The 21,027-nt window shown below is 43.2% G+C and overlaps 1 protein-coding gene across 1 annotated transcript in view; it reads right to left on the reverse strand.

The window, feature by feature from the left end:
- LOC126354676 (cilia- and flagella-associated protein 45-like) overlaps positions 1-21,027 on the reverse strand; it is a 119,873-nt gene that overhangs the window by 70,477 nt on the left and 28,369 nt on the right. The window contains exons 3-4 of the mRNA XM_050004479.1: positions 16,113-16,255; positions 15,675-15,833 (exon numbers count right to left, since the gene is read on the reverse strand). Of these exons, the coding sequence (XP_049860436.1) occupies positions 15,675-15,833; positions 16,113-16,255 (302 nt within the window). The remainder of the gene's footprint in view (positions 1-15,674; positions 15,834-16,112; positions 16,256-21,027) is intronic.

Raw genomic sequence — 21,027 nt, forward strand, 5'->3', positions numbered from 1 at the left:
TCATCCTATTCCAAGTCAGAGCTGTTGGGCAGTCGATAATAGTGTATAATCGTGGTATACTGGCCCAGACTTGAGATACTGAGAAAGATTCTATGACCTCAGAATCCAAGTTCAGGAATACTCGCAAAGTACAGGAAAATGGGCTATAATAGATCATGTGACAACACAACTGAAAAGTGTTTAAGATGTGTCATTCATAGATAATCTCTCCATAGCGATCAATGTTGCAGAGTACAAGTCCTACAGTTCACCACAACTAAATGCTTGAAGTTGCCTGTCAGTGACACATCCCTTAAGATGGCAGCAAGTGGATAATAGACCAACATATGCATTCTATTCCAGTTCGTTCCAGGTGCATACTACTAAGTATTTTATGGCAGATAACGCTTCCGACGACAGTGTACAGGATTTCTAGTTCTATTAACGTGCAATAGATTTAGTTACGTTTAGGTCAACTACCAGACCCACCATAGGTCTTTCCACCTACTTGCTGACAATTCCATTACCTGCAAACATCCTACATATAAAACCAACACCCCACAAGCCGCTATATAGTACGTGGTGGAGGATACATCGCACCAGTATTATTGACTGCCCTTCTGTCCTACTCTCAGGTGCTGATCGAGCAAAAAAAAAAAGATTCTCTCTGTACTTCCATATCTACCCTAATCCACCCTTATGCTTCTGAGAAAATAAGTCGTTCCTCTCAGAGATTTTTTTCCCGTTATGTATTTGAGCCAAGTATGCCAACCCAAATGACCCTAGCAGCATCCACAAGCTGCTTTTGCTTCATGGTTCAGCCATGTAACACGAACTGTTGTGTACATCCCGCAAAGCACTTGTTACCAATTCTTAACAAGAGTACTCTGCTGGGGGGAGGTTTAACACCACAGAAGACTGCATACATTGACACTATGGAGATGTATGACAATTCCATACTTCGACACTAAAGAAATCACGATTCTTCAACACAAGTCAGGAGATATTAACATCACAATGTAATTATAGTTATCATATTAAGAGTAGACCCAAGTGTGATTAACGTAGGAAAAAACAAGAAAAATACCGCTTTTTAACGATTGTGCATTCTTCTTCATAATGTGTATTAAAAAGTATAAAAACTACACCATGAAATAATAGTATATCTTACAACATCGTTGGCTTCATTAAAAATGCTCTTACTGTATCTAAAATAGGTCTCTGACATACAACATATGAAGAAAGGGTAAGTAAGTATTTAATTCAAACAAGAGGGGTTGCACCAAGATGACCGCCGAATGAGATCACAGGTATTTTCTTCGTCCGCTAAAAGAAATTATTTAAGAGGAAACAGTATCAAATTCAAATTTTCTTTGTTTTTTATGCTTGCTATTGTGTCTGTCCCAGCAGAGCTTATTCTTGAAAAAAACTTGTTCTTTAGTTGAAGTCCCGATAATCTCGATATAACCCGAAATTTTGCGTGACATAAACACAAAAAATTCTGTTCACGTTTCCTTGACAGTGCAAAATTCGTTTAAAAAAGTCAGCTATTAGTTTCATCAGTGTCTGCTGTAGCAATAACAGTGTAATTAACCGTTTCTAAATCGTATTTAACTAACACATTTCGTATTGTTTACTAGTTAGATAGCCGCGATCTAGGTCTAAATTTTCCGAGTTATAAACGTTTAAAAACCTGACCAAACACGCCTGATAACGTAAATTCTCTAAAAGCAAAGTAATAACAAATTCATTCTTCTGTCATTGTATCTCTAAATCAGTACAAAAACAACAACCACCGTACATAAGACCTTTGTGTCGTTTTTTGTTTACACACAGCCAATCTCGCGTCTTTGACAAATTTAAAACATTCATTAAACTTAATTATTCCTTAGAAACTGACCATGAGTTAGAAATGTGGGAGCTGTTACAGTGTAGTGAGTAGAGGGATTTGTTGCCAATCTTGTAGGAAATATTTTCACTGGGGGAGATGCAGTGGGGAGAATGTTGGGAGAACAGAAGAGTATGCAGTAGGGGCATTTTGATTGGGGAACAGGAAAGGAAAATCTGTGCCCTTCAGGCACAGTTGGAGGAAGCAAGGAAGGAACATGGATCGAGGGAGATAGGGGGAAGGAGGGTGGCTGGGAACTGGCAGCTGGTAGGAGGATAGGAAAAAAGAGAACGCGATCTGAGAGTTTTCTCATCAACACCAAAGAAAGGCATCCACCACTGCCAGAGTTAAGTGGAGAAGAGCCTCGTGTAGAATGAGGAGCAGGAAATGTGCAGCACACTTCAACTGAGGCCAAGAAGCCTAGGAATGCACAAAGTGTCAGGAAGAAGAAAGTGCTGCTGCTAGGTAGTAGCCATGGGCGAGGTGAAGGCCCTCAGTTACAGGAAAGTTTAGGGGCAGCGTATCAGACCACCAGTATCTTCAAGCCGAATGCAGGGCTAAGTTATATGATAGAGGACCTAGGGTCTTTATGTAAGTACTTTACAAAAGAGGACCATGTAGTGATAGTGGGTCAGGAGGGAAACAGTTTGGACAGGGATGGGGCATATGACATAGGTGGTGACTTGGACAAGACAGCTTCCCTAACTCATGGCACCAATATCCACTTTGTTGAGCTGTTCTGGCGTCATAATCGACCACATCTTGATGGAGCTGTGAGGTGAATCAATGTGAGGTTACGAAGGGCTCTGAGGACAGCCAACTTTGCTCATGTTTCTCTGGTGCCCATCAGGACTATCAACAGATGAGGTTTCACTAGGCATGGCCTACACCTAAACAGGACTGGGAAGGGAAGATTGGTACAGCTGATTCATGAAAGTTTAGGGGTGGATCTTGGGCCACACATGGTCAAATACCTGTTGTCATAGGAAGCAAAAATAGGTCCTTTTTAGGATCAGTCCCCTGCCTATGGAGTATCTCTGGCAGATTAAAAAATACTGAAACAATCACTCACAAGACAGATTTTAACACTTCAAATATCACACATACCAGATGTCACAAAGAAAAACAAACCATTGGAAAGAATAACATGGGGCATTCCACAGACTTAACAATCCTCCATCAAAACATGCAGTCAATAAAAAATAAAATACAACTATTAGAAGTTGAGCACTAATCTTTTAACTGCGCAGTAGTTAGTATTACACAGCACTGGTGTAGAGACACAGTAATCCAACATGTAGTATTATCATTATATGAAAGGGCAAACTCTTACTGCAGAACTACTTCAAGAGGTGGAGGACCATACATTTATATCAGAAAAGGAACACAATTCATTCAAGACATGACCTCAGTGCAGTAAGTGAAGACAAGTCCAAATTAAATGGACAAATTGTTATTGAAGACAAACACTTTGAAATATCAGCTATTGAATTAACAGGGCTTGATATCACCAAGAAATTAATCATTTTGTGTGTGTATAGACCTCCCAGTGGTAGTGAAGATACTTTTTTCAATAAATTAACAGAAGTTCTAGATAAAGTGTCAAATACAAAGGTCAACATAATGCTGTGTGGGGACATTAACACAACACTAATATCATAAATGAATCCAGCAGCACCTTCATAAACATCCTTCAAAGTTTTGGCATGTCCCTATTGGTCAATAGTGCAACAAGGGTTACTACAATGACTGCATCAGTAATTGAACATGTGATCACACATATATGGAAATTGGAAAAATGTGATGTAACAAAGGCATAGAATCATTCCCTGAACTACAAGCTGTCAAACGACATCTATCAGAGATGAAAATAAAATATTTTTCAAAAGAACTAGAAAAACAAAGCTAGGATGGAGTGTATAAGGAATCCAATGTTAATATGAAATTCTCTAAATCTCCAAAGGTATACATGTCTGTATCAACATCTCACAATAACAGATATATAACAGCAGGTATTAAGAAGTCCTCCCAAACACTTCAACACTTCAGTTCCATGAAAAAGATTCGCAATGATCCAGAATTCTTAAATTTCTATAATAGATACAAAAAGATCTATAGGAAGGTGCCGACTGCTGCAAAAAAATAACTTAATGGCAAAATAATATATAATGCAGAGAATAAAAGCAAAGTAGTCTGGGATGTTATAAGAAACGAAACATGGTGAGGCATACAAACGCAGAATAATATACTGCTAAGGGAGGGGGATAAGGTAATAAATGATCCACAAAACTTAGCAAACTATGTAAATGAGCATTTTTCAAGTACTGCAGAGAAGTTACAGAAAAAATTCCCCAAAACAAATATAACACCCGTAAATAATGTTGCACTAAATGCAATGATGTTACTTTGAACCACAGGGAATGAAGTCAATAAAACTGTTCAAAAACTAAAAAATAAAAAGTCAGTAGGCTTAGATGAAGTACCAATGTGCCCACTGAAAAAATGCATAGGGATTATACAAGGCCCCTTAATAAATATAATAAATGAATCTTTCACATCAGGGACATTTCCAGAGCAGTTAAAACAGGCAAGAGTTGTACCTTTCCTTTTTTAAGCGAATCATAGTTTGGTTTCAGAAGCAGCAATAATATGTAGTCAGCCATAGTAGAATTTACAAAAGTTGTACTTGATGCTCTTCATAAAGATGAGGGTGTCACAGGCATATTTTTGGATCTTTCTGAGGTTTTTGATACAGTTGACCACAAGATTCTATTCATTAAATTAGAAGCATTAGGAAGAAGAGGGGTAGCTAATGATTGGTTTCGTTCATACCTAGCAGATTGGGTACAAAAGATAGAGATAATATGTGTTTCAAAGCGATCTAAACATTTACTAAAACACTTATCAAAACCAAAATACATTAATATAGGTGTTCCAATAAGTAGCATATTAGGACCAATGCTATTCCTGATATACATCAATGACTTTCCCAGTAGTTTTACTCATGGTAAAAAAATTCTCTTCCTTGATGACAACAATATTATAGTCACTGAGAAAACAAGAGAACTCCTTGCTGAGAAAGCAAATGAAACTCTCAAGGACGTTTATGACTGGTCAATAAGCAATAAAGTGACATTGAACATGAAGAAAACTAATGCCATGAATTTCAGTTTGAAGAGAAGACATGACAATGTTAAATTAAATGTAGATGGCACCTCAATAGACTGTGTAACAAATGCAAAAGTTCTAGGAATGAATATTGATTCTCAGTTGGTGTGAACACACAAAAGTACTTCCAAACAGAATGTCTTCAGCATGTTATGCCCTTAGAATCCTATCATCAGTGTGTAACATGCAGTGTCTTTTAGTTACATATTATTCATATGTACACTCAATTCTTATCTGTGGCATTCTATTTTGGGGAACAAATGAACAAAATATGTGCACAATTTTCAAACTCCAGAAAAGAGCCATAAGAATAATAACCAAAGATACTAGTTGAGCTCATTGTAAAGACCTGTTCAAAACACTGGGGTTTTTAACTGTTCCATGTGAACACATTTACCCGTCAGTTGTACACACAAAAAATAACATTGGAAATTACTGCACAAACAGCTCTGTCCATGACCATGCAACAAGAGATAGACTCAACTTACAGTTACCAAGAAAAAAAAACATAAAATTCAAAGCAGCATTTTTCACCAAGGAATAAAACTGTACAATAAATTACCAAAAGAGATTAAAGAAATTGCAAAAAACACTTATTTAGAAAGGCAGCTAAAAAGTACCTGTTATGCAATACATTGAAGGATTACTTAGATAAAACAGAGTAGGAGTTTGACAAAAATGTTATACAAATAAATAATAATAATAATGATTATAAAACATCCAACATTCCACATAACACCTCCACTTTATGTTTTTCTCCCTTCTTCTTTCCTTTCTAGGAGGAATGCTGACTCAGCTTTTCAGGGTAGCAAATGGGAAGTTGCAGTACAGAGATTACCAGTGTGTGTGAAACAATGTGCATATAGTGTGTGCAGTGACTGATAGTGAGATATGAGTGAACAGTGGTGGCATTACATTATTTAATAAGTTATTTGTAAAAAAAGTGTCGTATACCAAGAGTAAATCTAATGATTGTCTCTAACTAGAAGTCTGAAAATACATGTGTATACGAATTAGCTTATTTTAAATTGGCCTAAACTTGTAAATACTTTGACATTTCCTATATCCTTGTAAAAGAGATCTACAGATGAATAAAGCCACTACTACTACTGCTAGCAATATGTCCGCAGGAAAAGAACAGTACTCCCACTTATTCCTGGTAGCAGATTTTCCACAGGCGAGCACTGTCAGAAGTTCTCACAGTTCGTTAAGTACAACCTTTGTAGTAATTTATGCACCTCTCTTCTCACAGATATTTCCACAAAATACCTACCCCTTGCAAGAAGCACAAATAAGTACTTGAGAAACGGCACAGCTTGTTCAACCCATAGGTTATTCGTTTCATGAGAGTATTTCAACCTTCCATCACAATGGAAACGCACCGTTTCATCTCCGTCACTCCAGCTTCACATAGTTTGTCAGGAACAAAACATTCTCGCTAACTCCTACCACACTGCACGCCATCAGGCATAGGGTGGCAGTGAATAGCGTTCCACACTTCCACGGCACGTGTTTTACAACACACAGGGAACACTCTGCTCTCATGAAAGATGCTAGTGTAGCACAATGTGTATAATTACGTTTTTTCTTAGGCAATCTTTACCATTGTATATTGCGATGTTTTTAACTATAGTGTTTTCGCGATATGCATTTGACGTACCGTCAATTTATATGCACATGATCAATGTAAAGTGGTGTCAGTTCAGTTTTCCGCGGTTTTTCGTGATTATTTTTACCTGTAATGAAGTTTTTAACTATCATTTTTTCGTGATACATATGATTTTCCGCCAAAAAGACCTCTGTTTTACCATATATGCCGGAACTGATTGTATTTAATGCTATGATTGCCACGTGTAGCAGTGTAATTACATGCAGTGAGTGTTTATCTTGATGATGGCAATCTCGTAGCTGTATTGCCTGTGTGATCGGAAAAAAGCGACCTATTTGCATATTTAATTACTGTTTGACAGGCCAATAATTTTTTTGAAGTATTTTATAATGCATGCACCTTCCAAAATTATACAAACAACAGATAATGAGCATCATTTCCCGCCAAATAAGGAGATCCACAGTACCATCTCCACCAAACTAATTAAATAAATAATATGCAAATTGAATTTTATATATCAACAATATATCCCCTGCAATGTAACTGATATTGATTTCAGATTCATGTCGTGAGATCCTTCCTGTCCAACAGATCAGCACGGACTTAACAATTTTGCCCACCAATTTTTTTCCAGAGGGGGGGGGGGGGGGGGGGAGAGAGATCAAGGGGGAATGAGGAGGGCTGGAGATTATCCAGGAGGGGGGGGAGAACCCTCCAATGGGCTAGGGATATCCCAGATGGGGAGGAGGGTTATAAATTAATAAATTTAATTAATAAATTAAGTGGGTATCAATTTCATATCAAAATAGTGCAGAACCGCCCTTATTCCTTTATTGAAGCCTTTACCCCATGTGACCACGTGGGAATGGTTAGCACACTCTACGACAAAAAATGTCGCATCAGAAAGGTATTATCCGAATCGGATGGAAATCAGTATGTGTGGCGCACATGTACAGATAAAAAGAGGACTAAATTTTCAGAAGAATTGCATGACTTATTCAAGAGAATGAGGTTCATAAGTTGAGCTAGTCAACAGCGAGTTGTATAACTGCATAGGCTTCTGTGGCCAGAGTCAGTCGACATGAAAGTTTTCTGGATATGGTACCGTGTCATAATGTATACAATTATTGCTGCTGGAGAAGTCAACGTTTCGGCCACACTTGTGTTCTAGCTATGCAGTGTCCCTTTTATTTTGTTGTAACTGTTCACTGCGCATGTCATTATGTCATAATTTTAAAAAGATAGTTCGTTTCACTGGTCACTTAAGGAACAAGGAGAGGGAGCTTTATTTTAATAGGTTATTTCAGTGGAGGGAGAGCGTAACCTCTATTGACTCTATATGTGTTATGTGCCATGATTGGTGGTCACCGTCGAATGAGAAGTTGACTGCTGTTTACCAACTACTGGACGTCGGGGCAAGCCTGAGTCCATCCTCTCTATTCACGTTATTGAGGTGTTTAAGCATTTGATGGCCTTTCTGATTTTGCGTCTCGTCACAACCGGCTGCTTGGCCAACACACAGGCTTCGCTGAATTTTATTTCATTTCCACAGTCTTGACGTTGTTCTGCCACTGCAGATTTGTTGTGTTGCGAATGCGCGTTGCCATTGGCCTGCCAGTCTCGCCGATGTATGCCTATCCACATTCGCATTCCACTTTGTTCAAGACTGCAGTATGCGATGCATCCACTTTGTCCTTAGTGGAGCCTAGTACGGCCTTTGTAGTCTGGTCCCTTCAACCCCCACAAGCCAACCAAACCAACCTAGGACGAGTGGTGGTAGGATTGGGCGTGCAGATACCTGTCTGTATGTGTAGCCTTGCGATATACTCTGTGCCCAGTGTGCCCTCCGTTGTCCTGTATACATCGACGTCTAGAAATAGAATTGCACCATTCTTCTCTACTTAGAGCGTGAACTGTATCTTTCCTTGCAAGTTGTTCAAATATTCGTGAAACATGTTTAGCCCCGTTTCACCGTGAGGCCATATAGCGAACGTGTCGTCCACGTATCTGAACAAGCAACGTGGGCGTAAAGGAGCTGAACCAAGGGCCGTTGCTTCAAAGGCTTCCATGAATATGTCAGCTGCCAGTGGAGATAGGGGAGACCCCATTGCTATGCCGTCTATCTGCTCGTAGTGTTTTCTTGCCATTTGAAGTACGTTGAAGTCAGGGACAACTCAACCAGGTCGCATATGTCTGGCGGGACGTGCTCCTGAAGGATGCAGATAGTTTCATCTACTGGCACGATCGTAAATAGTGACTTCACGTCAAAACTGGCCTTGATGTCCGTAGGTATATTTGTTTCTTCCTTTAGGTGTTCTATAAAGTGAGTCGAGTTCTTCACATAAGAGTCCGTCTTGCCACATAGACGTCTCAATTTGCAGGCTAGATACTTTGCCAGATTGTAAGTAGGCGAATTCATCCCATTCGGTATTGGTCTCAAAGGATTACTTGCCTTTTGTATCTTTGGAACACAGTAAATTCTAGAAGAGACTGGTACTCTGGGAATAACACCCTTGGCTGTGTCAGCGTCAATTCTCGAGTCCTTGATCGAGGGCTCCTGCGTGTTTCGAATTATCTTCGCCGTAGGATCTGTCCTTAGTTCTTTGTAGATGGGATCATTTAATAATTCTTTCATTTCGTCGTTGTTCTTCAGTTCCTTGATAGCTGCCCTTTCCTCTCGGCTAAGGTTGTGTTTCGGTGGCTTGGCACGTAGTAGAACTCGAACGATTTCCTGCCTAATTTTTTCCAGCTTCTATCTCACATGTGTGCCGGAGTGATGTTTCCACAGATTCAATAATTTCTTCCGTGGGAATACGCTCAGGTGTAATGGCAAAGTTTAGTCCTCTAGCTAGTGCTTCTGTGGCTGCATTGCTGATCGAATGAGATGAAAGGTTCACCACTGTTCGAGATGTATCCAGTCGAGGCCTAGTGTTCCGTGTCGTCTTTGCTAGCTGCTCAAATTTCTTCTTCTGGCGAATGCGACCTGGCTGAGTTGTCCCTGACTTCAACACTACGAGCAGATAGACGGCATAGCAATGGGGTCTCCCCTATCTCCACTGGCAGCTGACATATTCATGGAAGCCTTTGAAGCAACGGCCCTTGGTTCAGCTCCTTTACGCCCACATTGCTGGTTCAGATACGTGGACGACACGTTCGCTATATGGCCTCATGGTGAAACGGAGCTACAAAAGTTTCACGAATATTTGAGCAACTTGCACGGAAAGATACAGTTCACGTTCTAAGTGGAGAAGCACAGAGTATATCGCAAGCCTACACATACAGACAGGTATCTGCACGCCCAATCCTACCACCACCCAGCACAGAAGAAGTCGGTCTTCCGTTCTGTGGCAATCCGTGCGCAGTGCCGAAGTGATGCTCAAAACATAACACCTGGGCTTAAAAGGCTACGCACAATGTCTCTACCCAATGGCTACAACGATAAGTCGATCCACACAGCCTTGTCGACTAACACAAATAAGCAAGATAAGCAAGAAACAGACAAACTGCAGCCAACAGTGCGCTTACCTTATGTGAAAAATGTTGCTGATCAAATAGGCAAACACTTTCGCCGTGTTGGGGTGTAGCCTATCTTCTATAGTGGTCGCAGGATCCAGGATGTCCTAGGCTGCACTAAGGACGCAGCAGTCGTGTATAAGGTGGAATGCGAATGTGGAGAGGCATACATGGGCGAGACTGGCAGGCCAATAGCAACGCGCATTCGTGAACACGAGAGCTATATTCGTCTAGGGCAATACAACAAATCTGCATTGGTAGAACACCAGCAAGACTGCGGAAAAGAAACAAAATTCAGCGAAGCCTTTGTGTTGGCCAAGCAGCCGGTTATGACGAGACGCAAAATCAGAGAGGCCATCGAAATGCTTAAACACCCCAATAACTTGAATAGAGAGAATGGACTCAGGCTTGCCCCATCTTGGCTGCCAGCAATCAGAGCCCAACAGACCGCACACTCAACACGAGGCACGAGCACTACCGGCGAGTCACTGCCGCCGCGCGGCCGACGTCCAGCATTTGGTAAACAGCAGCCAACTTCTCATTCGACGGTGACCACCAATCATGGCACATAACAAATATAGAGCCAATAGACAACAGAGGTTACGCTCTCCCTCCACTGAAATAACTTATTAAAATAAAGCTCCCTCTCCTTCTTCCTTAAGTGACCAATGAAACGAACTACCTTTTTAAATTCTTGACGTAATTTCATGTGCAGTGAACAGTAACAACAAAATATAAGGGATACTGCATAGCTAGAACACACCAACATTACATTATCCTGTATCATAATATCCGCTACCTGTCCACCGACAAATTCCTCTTCCTCCACACCCTCCATCAGCCCGGTGTGGCTGCCTTCATCCTAAATGAAACCTTCCTTCAACTCTGTATCTCCATCTCCACAGCTCCCTACACCTTTCACCGCACCGATAACCCATACCCTCAGTTGCTTGGCGGGGTTGCTATAGGCCACCTCAAGCACCTCCCTGTTCGGCCCCACCCAACAATTCTGCTGAGCATCTCACCCTCCGCCTTTTCTTCCCTACCCTTACCGTCACCTGTGCCACCATTTATGTCTGCTCTCGAACCCCCATCCTGTACGATTTCCTGGCTCACATTGACCACACCTTCTCCACCTAAGTGATTGCCGCTGACCTCAATATCCACAGTTGTGCTCCTGCCGAACTCCAGCAGTGGCATTGGTTTATCACCACCCTCCAGGGAGGCCTGGTTCCCCTCTCCCAGCATACCCAACCCTAATCCAACACCTCTACCGACCTGATACTCGGCGCTCCCAACTTCCTTGGGTGCATCACTGCAGATGTCCTTGACCTCATTGGCAGTGACCATGCTCCTGTTCTCCTCACTATCTCTCATAGTCGTCATCCTCGCCACACTCCTCTCCCTGACATCCCCCCTAAACATGTCCATGATTACTCCCGTGCCAACTGGGATGCATAATGGGACTCCATTCGCACCCAGGTCGAAGGCCATGACCTTGCCCTTTAATCTCCTAATGACATCTGATGCACTGCTGCCTTCCTGCACCAGACCTTTTCTGACGCCATCGCCACCCATATACCTACCAAAGCCATCCACCTTCACCGCCCAGCCCTGTCCCCAAAGGCCTTCATTCTCCTTCGTGAATCCCGCTGCCTCTACCTCTCTTTTCTTTGCACTAGTGGCCAGGACACACTCACCTGCCACTGGCAATTACAATGACACATCCGCAACATGCTTCCTGCGAAGAAACGCCATGCTTGGCGACAGACATGTACACAACTCAACACCATGCTCCCAATAAACTCTTTCAAGTATTGGTCTGCTTTCCACTGCCTCACTGGGAACTGCCCTAACTCTCAGTACTCTCTGCTCCTTGACGAAAGTCCCTTTGCTGGCAACCTCAGTAAGGCCAACCACTTTGCCTCTCACCTATCCAATGTTTTTTCCATTACAGATGATCCACAATTTGATTATTCTCTCTTCCCTGGCGCCATCGACCATACGGATAACTCTGTTTCTCTCCTTGCTTCTAGTTTCCAGTACTTGGGCCACACACAACCAACCCAACTTAACACTCCCATCACTAAACAGGACATCAGCCTTACACTCCACACTAAACACAACACTGCTCGTGACCACGACTGCATCACCTGCCACCACCTCAAACACTGCCCTCCCTCCTTCCTTGCAGTCCTTGCTGCCCTCTACAATGTAATCCTTGCAAATGGCATCTAACCGGACCTGTGGAAAACCTCCCATATCCTGATGTTCTCCAAACCCAACAAGCCTCCATCTGATGTGTCTCCCTATCACCCTATATGTCTCACCGTAGCGTTCAGCAAGCTCCTGGAATCCATCCTTACCCAGCGCATCTATCAGCACCTCCACTGACACTACCTCCACCCCAACCCCCAATGGGGCCTTAGACCTTCCTTCTTTGCCGATGATCAACTCCTACGCCTCACTCATCTCCTCTCCCTCCAGCTTAACACCGGTTGCTCTGCCATTTTTTTATCTCCCTCGACCTAGAAAGCCTACAACTGTGTCTGGCATCCCGGTCTCCTGTTTAAACTAAAGACCTACGCCCTTCCTATCAACTATGTCCATCTGATTGCCTCCTTCCTCTCCCACCGCCCCTCCTATGTTACCATCCATAACGCCAATTCCCACACCTTCTACCCCTCTGCGGGTGTGCCCCAGGGCTCTGTCCTCTCCCCTCTCCTCTACCTCCTGTACACGGCCGATATGCCCAAACCCCGCCTCCAGTACACCTCCTGCAGTAAGTTGGTGACACCGCCTTCCTTGCCCTCACTCCTGCCCTTCAATGGTCCCAACGCCTTCTCCAGAATCACATTGACCTTTTTGCCACAAGGTGTAACCAGTGGCTCCTGAAAATCAATCCTTCCATGACCAAGGCAGTCATCATAGGTCATACCACTCACTTCTTCTGGCTCCTTGATTTCTCCCTCACCATCAGCACCCATCCTGTCTGCCTCTCCCCCACCCTCACCTACCTTGGCCTCTCCATTGACCGTCACCTCACCTGGATCCCTCGTCTCCACTGTATCCAATCCAAAGCCCACAACTGCCTCCAACTACTCAAACTCCTCTCATGCTAGACATGGGGGTTAAACCCCTCTATCATCCTCCACACCTACAAATCCTTAATCTGTCCCATGCTCTGTTATGCCAGTCCCGCCTGGATATCTGCCTCCCCAAATTCTATAAGTCCTTCCAGATCCTCAAGCACCATGCACTCTGCCTTGCCTTCCATATACACCTCCCGTCCCCCACGCGGATCCTCTATCATCTGATTCCTTTCCCTCATCTGCTCCTTTTCCTCTAACATATCCGCATCCTCTACACCTCCTGCCACCTTGATACCCTCATCCCCTGGTCGTTCCTCTCCTCCCCAACCCCTACCCTCTGCTGTGCCTTCACTGTTGTGTCCCCCCTACCCTTCACCTCTACACCCTTCATCTCCTTTCCCAAGGTGGCTTCTGTTGACTCCCCCTCCCAGATAATGCCCTCCCTCCCTCCTTTGATCCCTCCTATCAACTCTGACCCTCACCTCCCTCTCCCTACCTCTGTCCTTTCCCCAGGCTCCCTCTTCTGCCCCCTCCATCCTGTTTTTCCCCACCTACCCTCTCTCTGCCTCCCTTCTCTCCCTCCAAGCCCTTTTTGTTCTCCCTTCCACTGCCTTTCCAACTCCTTCTCGTATCTGCCCAGTCCCCCTTTTCTATGTCCCCTCCCTCCATTGGCTCCCCCTTTTTTCTTTTCCTCTTCTCTCTCCTTTTCCCCCCTCATAGGCCCAGGTCCTCTCGCCCCCCCCCCCCCCCCATCTGCAGCTGTGTGACCTACATAGTGCTGTTATAAGTCAGTGTTCAGTGTTGTGCCTCCCCTGTCAGTGTTGTGAACAGCCACCATACTGTCGCTAGGTGTGTTTTTTATCTCGTGTGAGCAGTAACCAGACTGTCGCCGTGATTTTTAATTTTGCCTGTCTCCTTCTTGCGTATCTTCATCCGCATCGCCACTACAGTGTTTTTATATTTTAAATTCCACAACTTTCCGCCATTTTACAGTTTTTTACAATGTCACCGTTTTATCGCCTGTTTTTCTTGTTTGTTTATATTCTCATTATGTTTTTTAACTTTTCTGTTGGCTATAGAGTAGCATATTACGCTGCTGCCAGCCCAACCTGTCTCTGGGGGGAATTGAAATCCAATAAAGGAAAAAAAATCTAGAACACACCAGTAGACCCAGAAGAAGACCGCTGCAACCGTGGCCAAAACGTTGGTTTCTCCAGCTGCAATATTTTTATGCATTATGATGTGGTACCATACCCAGAAAACGTTTAGGTCAATAGTGCGTAGGTCCACCTCTGAACTTTATGCAAGCAGTAATTCGGCTTGGTACTGATTGAAAGAAGCTTTTTGATGCAGTAGAAACTCCACGTGTGCTGGCGGGCATTATCTTTCTGAAACGTAAACCCAAGAGGGCTTGCTATGAAGGCAAAACAGGGCATAGAATATCGTCGACGTTCCATTGAGCTGTAAGGATGCCGTGGATGACGACCAATTGGGTCCTGCTATGAAAAAGAGTGGTAGCCCAGACTAATGTCCAGTTGGGTCCTGCTATGAAAAAGAGTGGCAGCCCAGACAATCACTCCTGGTTGTCATGCTGTATAGCGAGCGATAGTCTGGATGGTATTTCACCGAGTCCGAGCCATTTCCAGACACGTCTTCAGCCTGGACTTGCAATGACTTGAGTAGAACTGTCTTCAGTGATGAGTCCTACTTCGAACTGAGCCCTGGTGATCAGCAAAGATGTGACTAGAGACACCTGGGACATTGCATAGCAGAATCCCTTTGGTTGTTATCTGTGTCACATTTACTGCGCAGTGGTATGTCGCCAATATTCTACACCCAATTGTGGTGCCCTTCATGCTAAGTCACCTTAGGCTTATATTTCAGCAAGATAACGCTCACCAGAACACGGCGATTGTTTCTACTGCTTGTCTTCGCCTTGCCAAACTCTACCTTGACCAGTGAGGTTGCCAGATCTCTCCCCAACTGAGAACGTTTGAAGCATTAAGGGCAGGGCCATTCAACCATTTCGGGATTTTTGACGATCTATAGCACCAATTGGGCAGATGGCCCGATATCCCTCAGGAGGACACCCAATGACTATCAATCAATGCCAAGCCAAATAACTACTTGCGTAAGGGCCTCAGGTGGACCAATGGTTTATTGCTCAATTTGTGAAGCTCTTTCACTTGAACAAATCATCACTTTGTCTGAAACTGCAATCGTTTGTTTGTTACATGTACATCACATTCTTCAATTTCTGTTCCAGTCATATAATTCCTTCATGGTATTTTCATTATTATTATTATTATTTCTTAGAGTGTATATAGACTCACAGGTCACAGCCATCCAGCAATATTCCCAATGGGACAGTTTATTTGACTGGTTGGAAATTACGAGCGATCACAGATCTATCGCTGCGATTTACCTGAATGTACTCTCGCTCAGCGGTCTGCAAGCGTTCTAGCATGTGGTCCTTCGTTCTCTTCATACGCAGAAATTTCTGACACAGATTGTATATTGTGTGGTCTTTATGTTTCAGAGCGATTTTTAGGCGGGAATTTTCTGACTGAAGCCTGCTGCGAAGCTTAAACAGAAAACAATATGCAACACTATGACAGAATTTCGAACAAAAACAGTTGTTTTTATTATTGAAGCTTAAACACGAGGTGATAAATGATATTAGAGAAACGTCTCACTAAGTTAGAAAATCTATTTAACTCTTCTAGTTAGAGAACTTATTTACCTCTTTTACCTATGCACACACGTAATGATCAAGTTAATAGTAATTACTTCGAATTTTTAAAGCAATACATAATGACTAGCATCGTGTATGTTGTGTTATTAGAAACAAAAGCTTACTTACTTCCCTTTCGCTAAATTTACGTTGAAGGGGACTATCACCCATGGATTTTGAACGTCGAATTCGTTCTGCCTTACATTCATTCATTTCCTTACAGTATAACTGCTTCTGCTCCAGATAAAATTCTCTTTCCTCACTCAGTTGATCTAAGGAAAGCATAAAGTTGAGATGATGTTTTGTAACATATCTACATGGCTTCAAATGTATAATAAAATTTAAAACACACTATGTGATCAAAGGTATCAGGACACTCCCAAAACATAGGTTTTTTTATATTAGTTGTATTGTGCTGCCACCTACTGGCAGGTGCTCCGTATCAGTGACCTCAGTAGTCATTAGACATCTTGAGAGAGCAGAATGGGGCGCTCCGCGTAACTCACGGACTTCGGTCAGGTGATTGGGTGGCACTTGTGTCATATATCTGTACGCGTGATTTCCACACTCCTAAACATCTCTAGGTCTACTGTTTTCGATGTGATAGTGAAGTGGAAACGTGAAGGGACACATACAGCACAAAAGCGTACAGGCCGATCACGTCCGATCACGTCTGCTGGCCGACAGAGACCGCCGACAGTTGAAGAGGGTCGTAATGTGTAATAGGCAGACATCTATCCAGATCATCACACAGAAATTCCAAACTGCATCAGGATCCATCGCAAGAACTATGACAGTGAGGCGGGAGGTGAGAAAACTTGGGTTTTATGGCCGAGCAGCTGCTCATAAGCCACACATCACACTGGTAAATGCCAAACGACGCCTCGCTTGGTGTAAGGAGCGTAAACAATGGACGATTGAACAGTGGAAAAATGTTGTGGGGTGACGAATCGCGGTACGCAATGTGGCGATCCGATGGCAGGTTGTGGGTATGTCGACTGCTCGGTGAACGTCATCTGCCAGCGTGTGTACAGTCAACAGTAAAATTTGGAGGCGTTGGTGTTATGGTGTGGTGGAGTTTTTCATCGAGGGATCTTGTTGTTTTGCATGACACTATCGCAGCACAGGCCTACATTGACGTTTTAAGCACCTTCTTGCTTCCCACTGTTAAAGAGCAATTCGGAGATGGCGATTGCTTCTTTCAACACGATCGAGCACCTGTTCATAATGCACGACCTGTGGCGGAGTAGTTACATGACATTAACATCCCTGCAATGGACTGGCCTACACAAAGTCCTGACCTGAATCTTACACAACTCCTTTGAGAAGTTTTGGAACCGACCGACATCGATACCTCTCCTCAGCTCAGCACTTTGTGAAGAATTGGCTGCCGTTTCCCAAGGAAGCTTCCAGCACCTGATTGAATGTGTGCCTATGAGAGTGGAAGCTGTCATCAAGGCTAAGGGTGGGCCAGCACCATACTGAATTCCAGCATTACTGATGGAGGACGCCACGAACTTGTAAATAATTTTCAGCCAGGTGTCCGGATACTTTTGATCACAAATGTTGCATGTGGCTATTAGCTAAACAGAGATACTGTAAGTACAGTGTTGGTTCTTAGCTTTGTAGTTGCACTGTTATACATAGGCACTGCAGATAGTATCTCACACATTTCGTCCCACACTAAGACCATTGCACAACAAGAGTGGCGCATTGTCAGTGCAAACAGAGTTCTGTGTGTTGTGCAGACAGTTCTGCTCAGGTAAGGATAACCAGTGACTCACAGTCTGGGTAAATTAAAACGTACCCCAAAGTTGAAATATGATGTACGGTATGATTCCTGTGATCAAAATGTCTAACTTGTGCACAGATACACTGTGAAGTTCTTGGCGGTGTGTACACCAATAAATGCAGTGTCGCGACCACCCGTAGGCGAATGGTGCCAACAATTTGATCAAGGCTGCACAGACGTGGATGATCATGCTCGGGAAGGAAGAAAGTTCGTGCACTGCCCAATATCCAATTTTCGGCAAGCTGCAAGGGCATATGGGGGGGGGGGGGGAGATTTTCCAATGATGAGGACATCCACACAGCTGTACGTTCCGGCAGTTGTATACAGAGAGTTGTTGTCTATGTTAAAAAATAATGCCATGCATCTTTGTGACTCTGAATTGTTGTGCAGCGTTCAATAAAAGTAACTTGGCCTGCAATGACAATGTGTATCTCACTTTTTGAAGTCACCTTGTAACCTGAGTAGCCGTGTTTCTCTCTGCACCGTCACAAATTTTAGGCAGATGCCTGCTAAATCAATAAGTTTGACGAACACAAGTATTTTAAGAGTTTATTAATCTTTCTTAACATTTCATAGAACATCTGTGTCTGTGACACACGATCATGGAACATCTTGTTACATATCAAGAACTTCTTTAAAAGAAACAAATCTGACATTTTAAAACAATGAATTTTACATGACAGAAATTGTAATAATAGTAGTAAAATAATAGCAATAATAGTAATAGTATAAGTAAATTAATTTCTCTTATTATTCCATAAGACATTGGTATCTGTGACACATGATCATGGTCGTTATATATATAACAAACATCAATAAAACTGACAAACTGCAATGACAGATTCTTGGAAATGGAGGAAAAAAGGTCCTATGAACTTGTGTCCAGAAATGAATCATTGTCACAATAGATGGTGCTGATGAATAACAGTTCCTCTGACTACTTCCTGTATGTTCACTGTGTGTTGCAGGCTAAGTGATTGACACAGCATACAATAAGCAGCAGAATGGTTCAGCATTCATGCCGGGAACAAGCTGAGATGGTGTTTGTGTATGGCCAAGCTGATGCAAAGAGTTGAGAGGGGGAACAGCTATACCCAAACAAGTACCCTGGCAGATACCAAACACATCACACAACATTTAAAGCCCTTTTTGGACATCTGTCTGATCGTAAATCCTTCCAGACAGACAAATGCGCTGGGAGGCGGCGGACTGTGTTACACCAGATTGGAGGATTGGGTTCTGTGGGACATTGAGATGAACCCTAGTACAAGCTCCAGGTAAGTGGCCCACCACAATGGTGTAAGCCGGAGTATCTTTAACGTGCATCCTGCATGACAGCCGCTACTATATCTATCTCCTGCAATCCCAGAGCTGCATTGTATCCTCATCACAGAAAATGTTCAAAGTGTTGAAGATTTGCTGTGACATGGATGTGATGCAGCTCTGTACTGTGTTCTGGGACGGTTTTCTGTCGTTGCATGAGTAGTGTAACAAAGAGAGCACCACCTTACATTGCATTATTGCGAAACTTATTCAAGATGGTGGATCCAAGATGGCGGCGATAGATATGACAACATCGCAATGACCTCATGGAGGAAAGTTCAAATTTTGATGGGAAGATTTGGTCACTTGGGCTATCTCCACTAACCTAACTCCCTCCCTTCCCCTCCCCCAGAAATTACATGAAGTTCAAATTCCAGCAGGACAATGGAACACACAATGGCTACTTCCACTAACCTAAGAAATTGGTGGTAAAATAGGTCACTTGAGATACTTCCAGAAACATAAGTCATCAGACCACTACCTCTTCCTAGGAATTGGCGGAAAATGGACTCAACCTATGCTGGTTAGGATGGACATAAGTCTTTATTTTGCAGGCAGTATTTATTTAAACAATTTGAGGCAGTAGCTCCATCCAGTGTGTTCACCAGAAGGTCTGGAGTCCAAATGGCCTAGTGCACAGTACTGCCACCAGAGGGCACTGTCATCCCTCCCATGACGTAATTCAAGATGGCGGTCTGGAGGGGAAAAGTGATGGGAACACGACTCAGCCTGTTCTGGGCTGCTGGAGAGACAAAGGAGTGTACTTTATTTATTTTGAAGCAATTTATTTAGGGACGGATTTGAGATAGTTTATTTATTACAGTGATATAAAACTCTCACCCTGATATGCTTGAGGTCGCAGTAAATAGTCTACAGATCTACAAACTACTCGTAAATAATGCAGTACACTGATGTGCAGAGACGCAAACAACTCGTAAATTACTGGAATAATGCAGCACACAGCATACAGACACGCAAACTACTCGTAAATCACCGAAATAATGCACGTGTAACGCTATGCAAACACGCTCACTACGCTCAAACAGCTGAAAATAATGGGGTGAACAAATATCATTGCCCGTAAAATACGCGACGTATCAGCGAACTGTTCCAACGCACGCACTCACTTTGCAGGGGCCAGTCGGACGCAAGCCAGCGCTGGAGCGTGAGACATCATACTCACACCGCTGCTGATGGCAGGTGGAAGTCTCATCTGCAGTGAAAATTCTTTGAGTGTTATACTGACATCACATGGCTAGGTGAATAAGAGGCATGTCACCCTCTGGGCCACATGCACATGTTTACTGTTGCTGCCATGATATCTCTCCACCTGTCGACAGTGACGTCACAGGTTGCGCTATAGAAACCTGTTCCAGAATAACATTGACTGCTTTCTCCCTCGCTGTCCTAACGGGACATACAAGCTGCGTCAGCAGTACTCTTGTTTACTGTGGCTGACACATCACTGCGAAATGCTCGCATGGCGACTCTCCATCTAAAAGGTTTGCAATGTTATGCTGACGTCACATGGCTATGTAAATGGGAGCCATGTCACCCTCTGGGCTGCATGCATACATGTTTACCAATGGTGGAGGGAAACCTCTCTACCTATGGATACTGACATCACAGGGTGCGCTATAGAAATCTGTTCCAATGCTTGCTAGACTAACATCGACTGCTTTCTCCGTTGCGATCCTAACGGGACAGCCACTCCATTACTTACCAACCCCTTCTTGGAATTGGTAAAGTGTCGCAGAAATAGTTAACCGTCACTTTTGTTGTAGCATTCGTGATATCTCAGCTTGTCTGAATGGAAATTCTTGTCCTAACAGGACCTGTTAAAGAAAATAGCACAGAATAGCACCGATTGCATTCTTCCTGATGGTCCTAACGAGGCAATACATGTTACCCTTCTCAGAAATCGTAATA

Source organism: Schistocerca gregaria, chromosome 3 (genome assembly GCF_023897955.1).
Source record: "Schistocerca gregaria isolate iqSchGreg1 chromosome 3, iqSchGreg1.2, whole genome shotgun sequence".
NCBI lineage: Eukaryota > Metazoa > Arthropoda > Insecta > Orthoptera > Acrididae > Schistocerca > Schistocerca gregaria.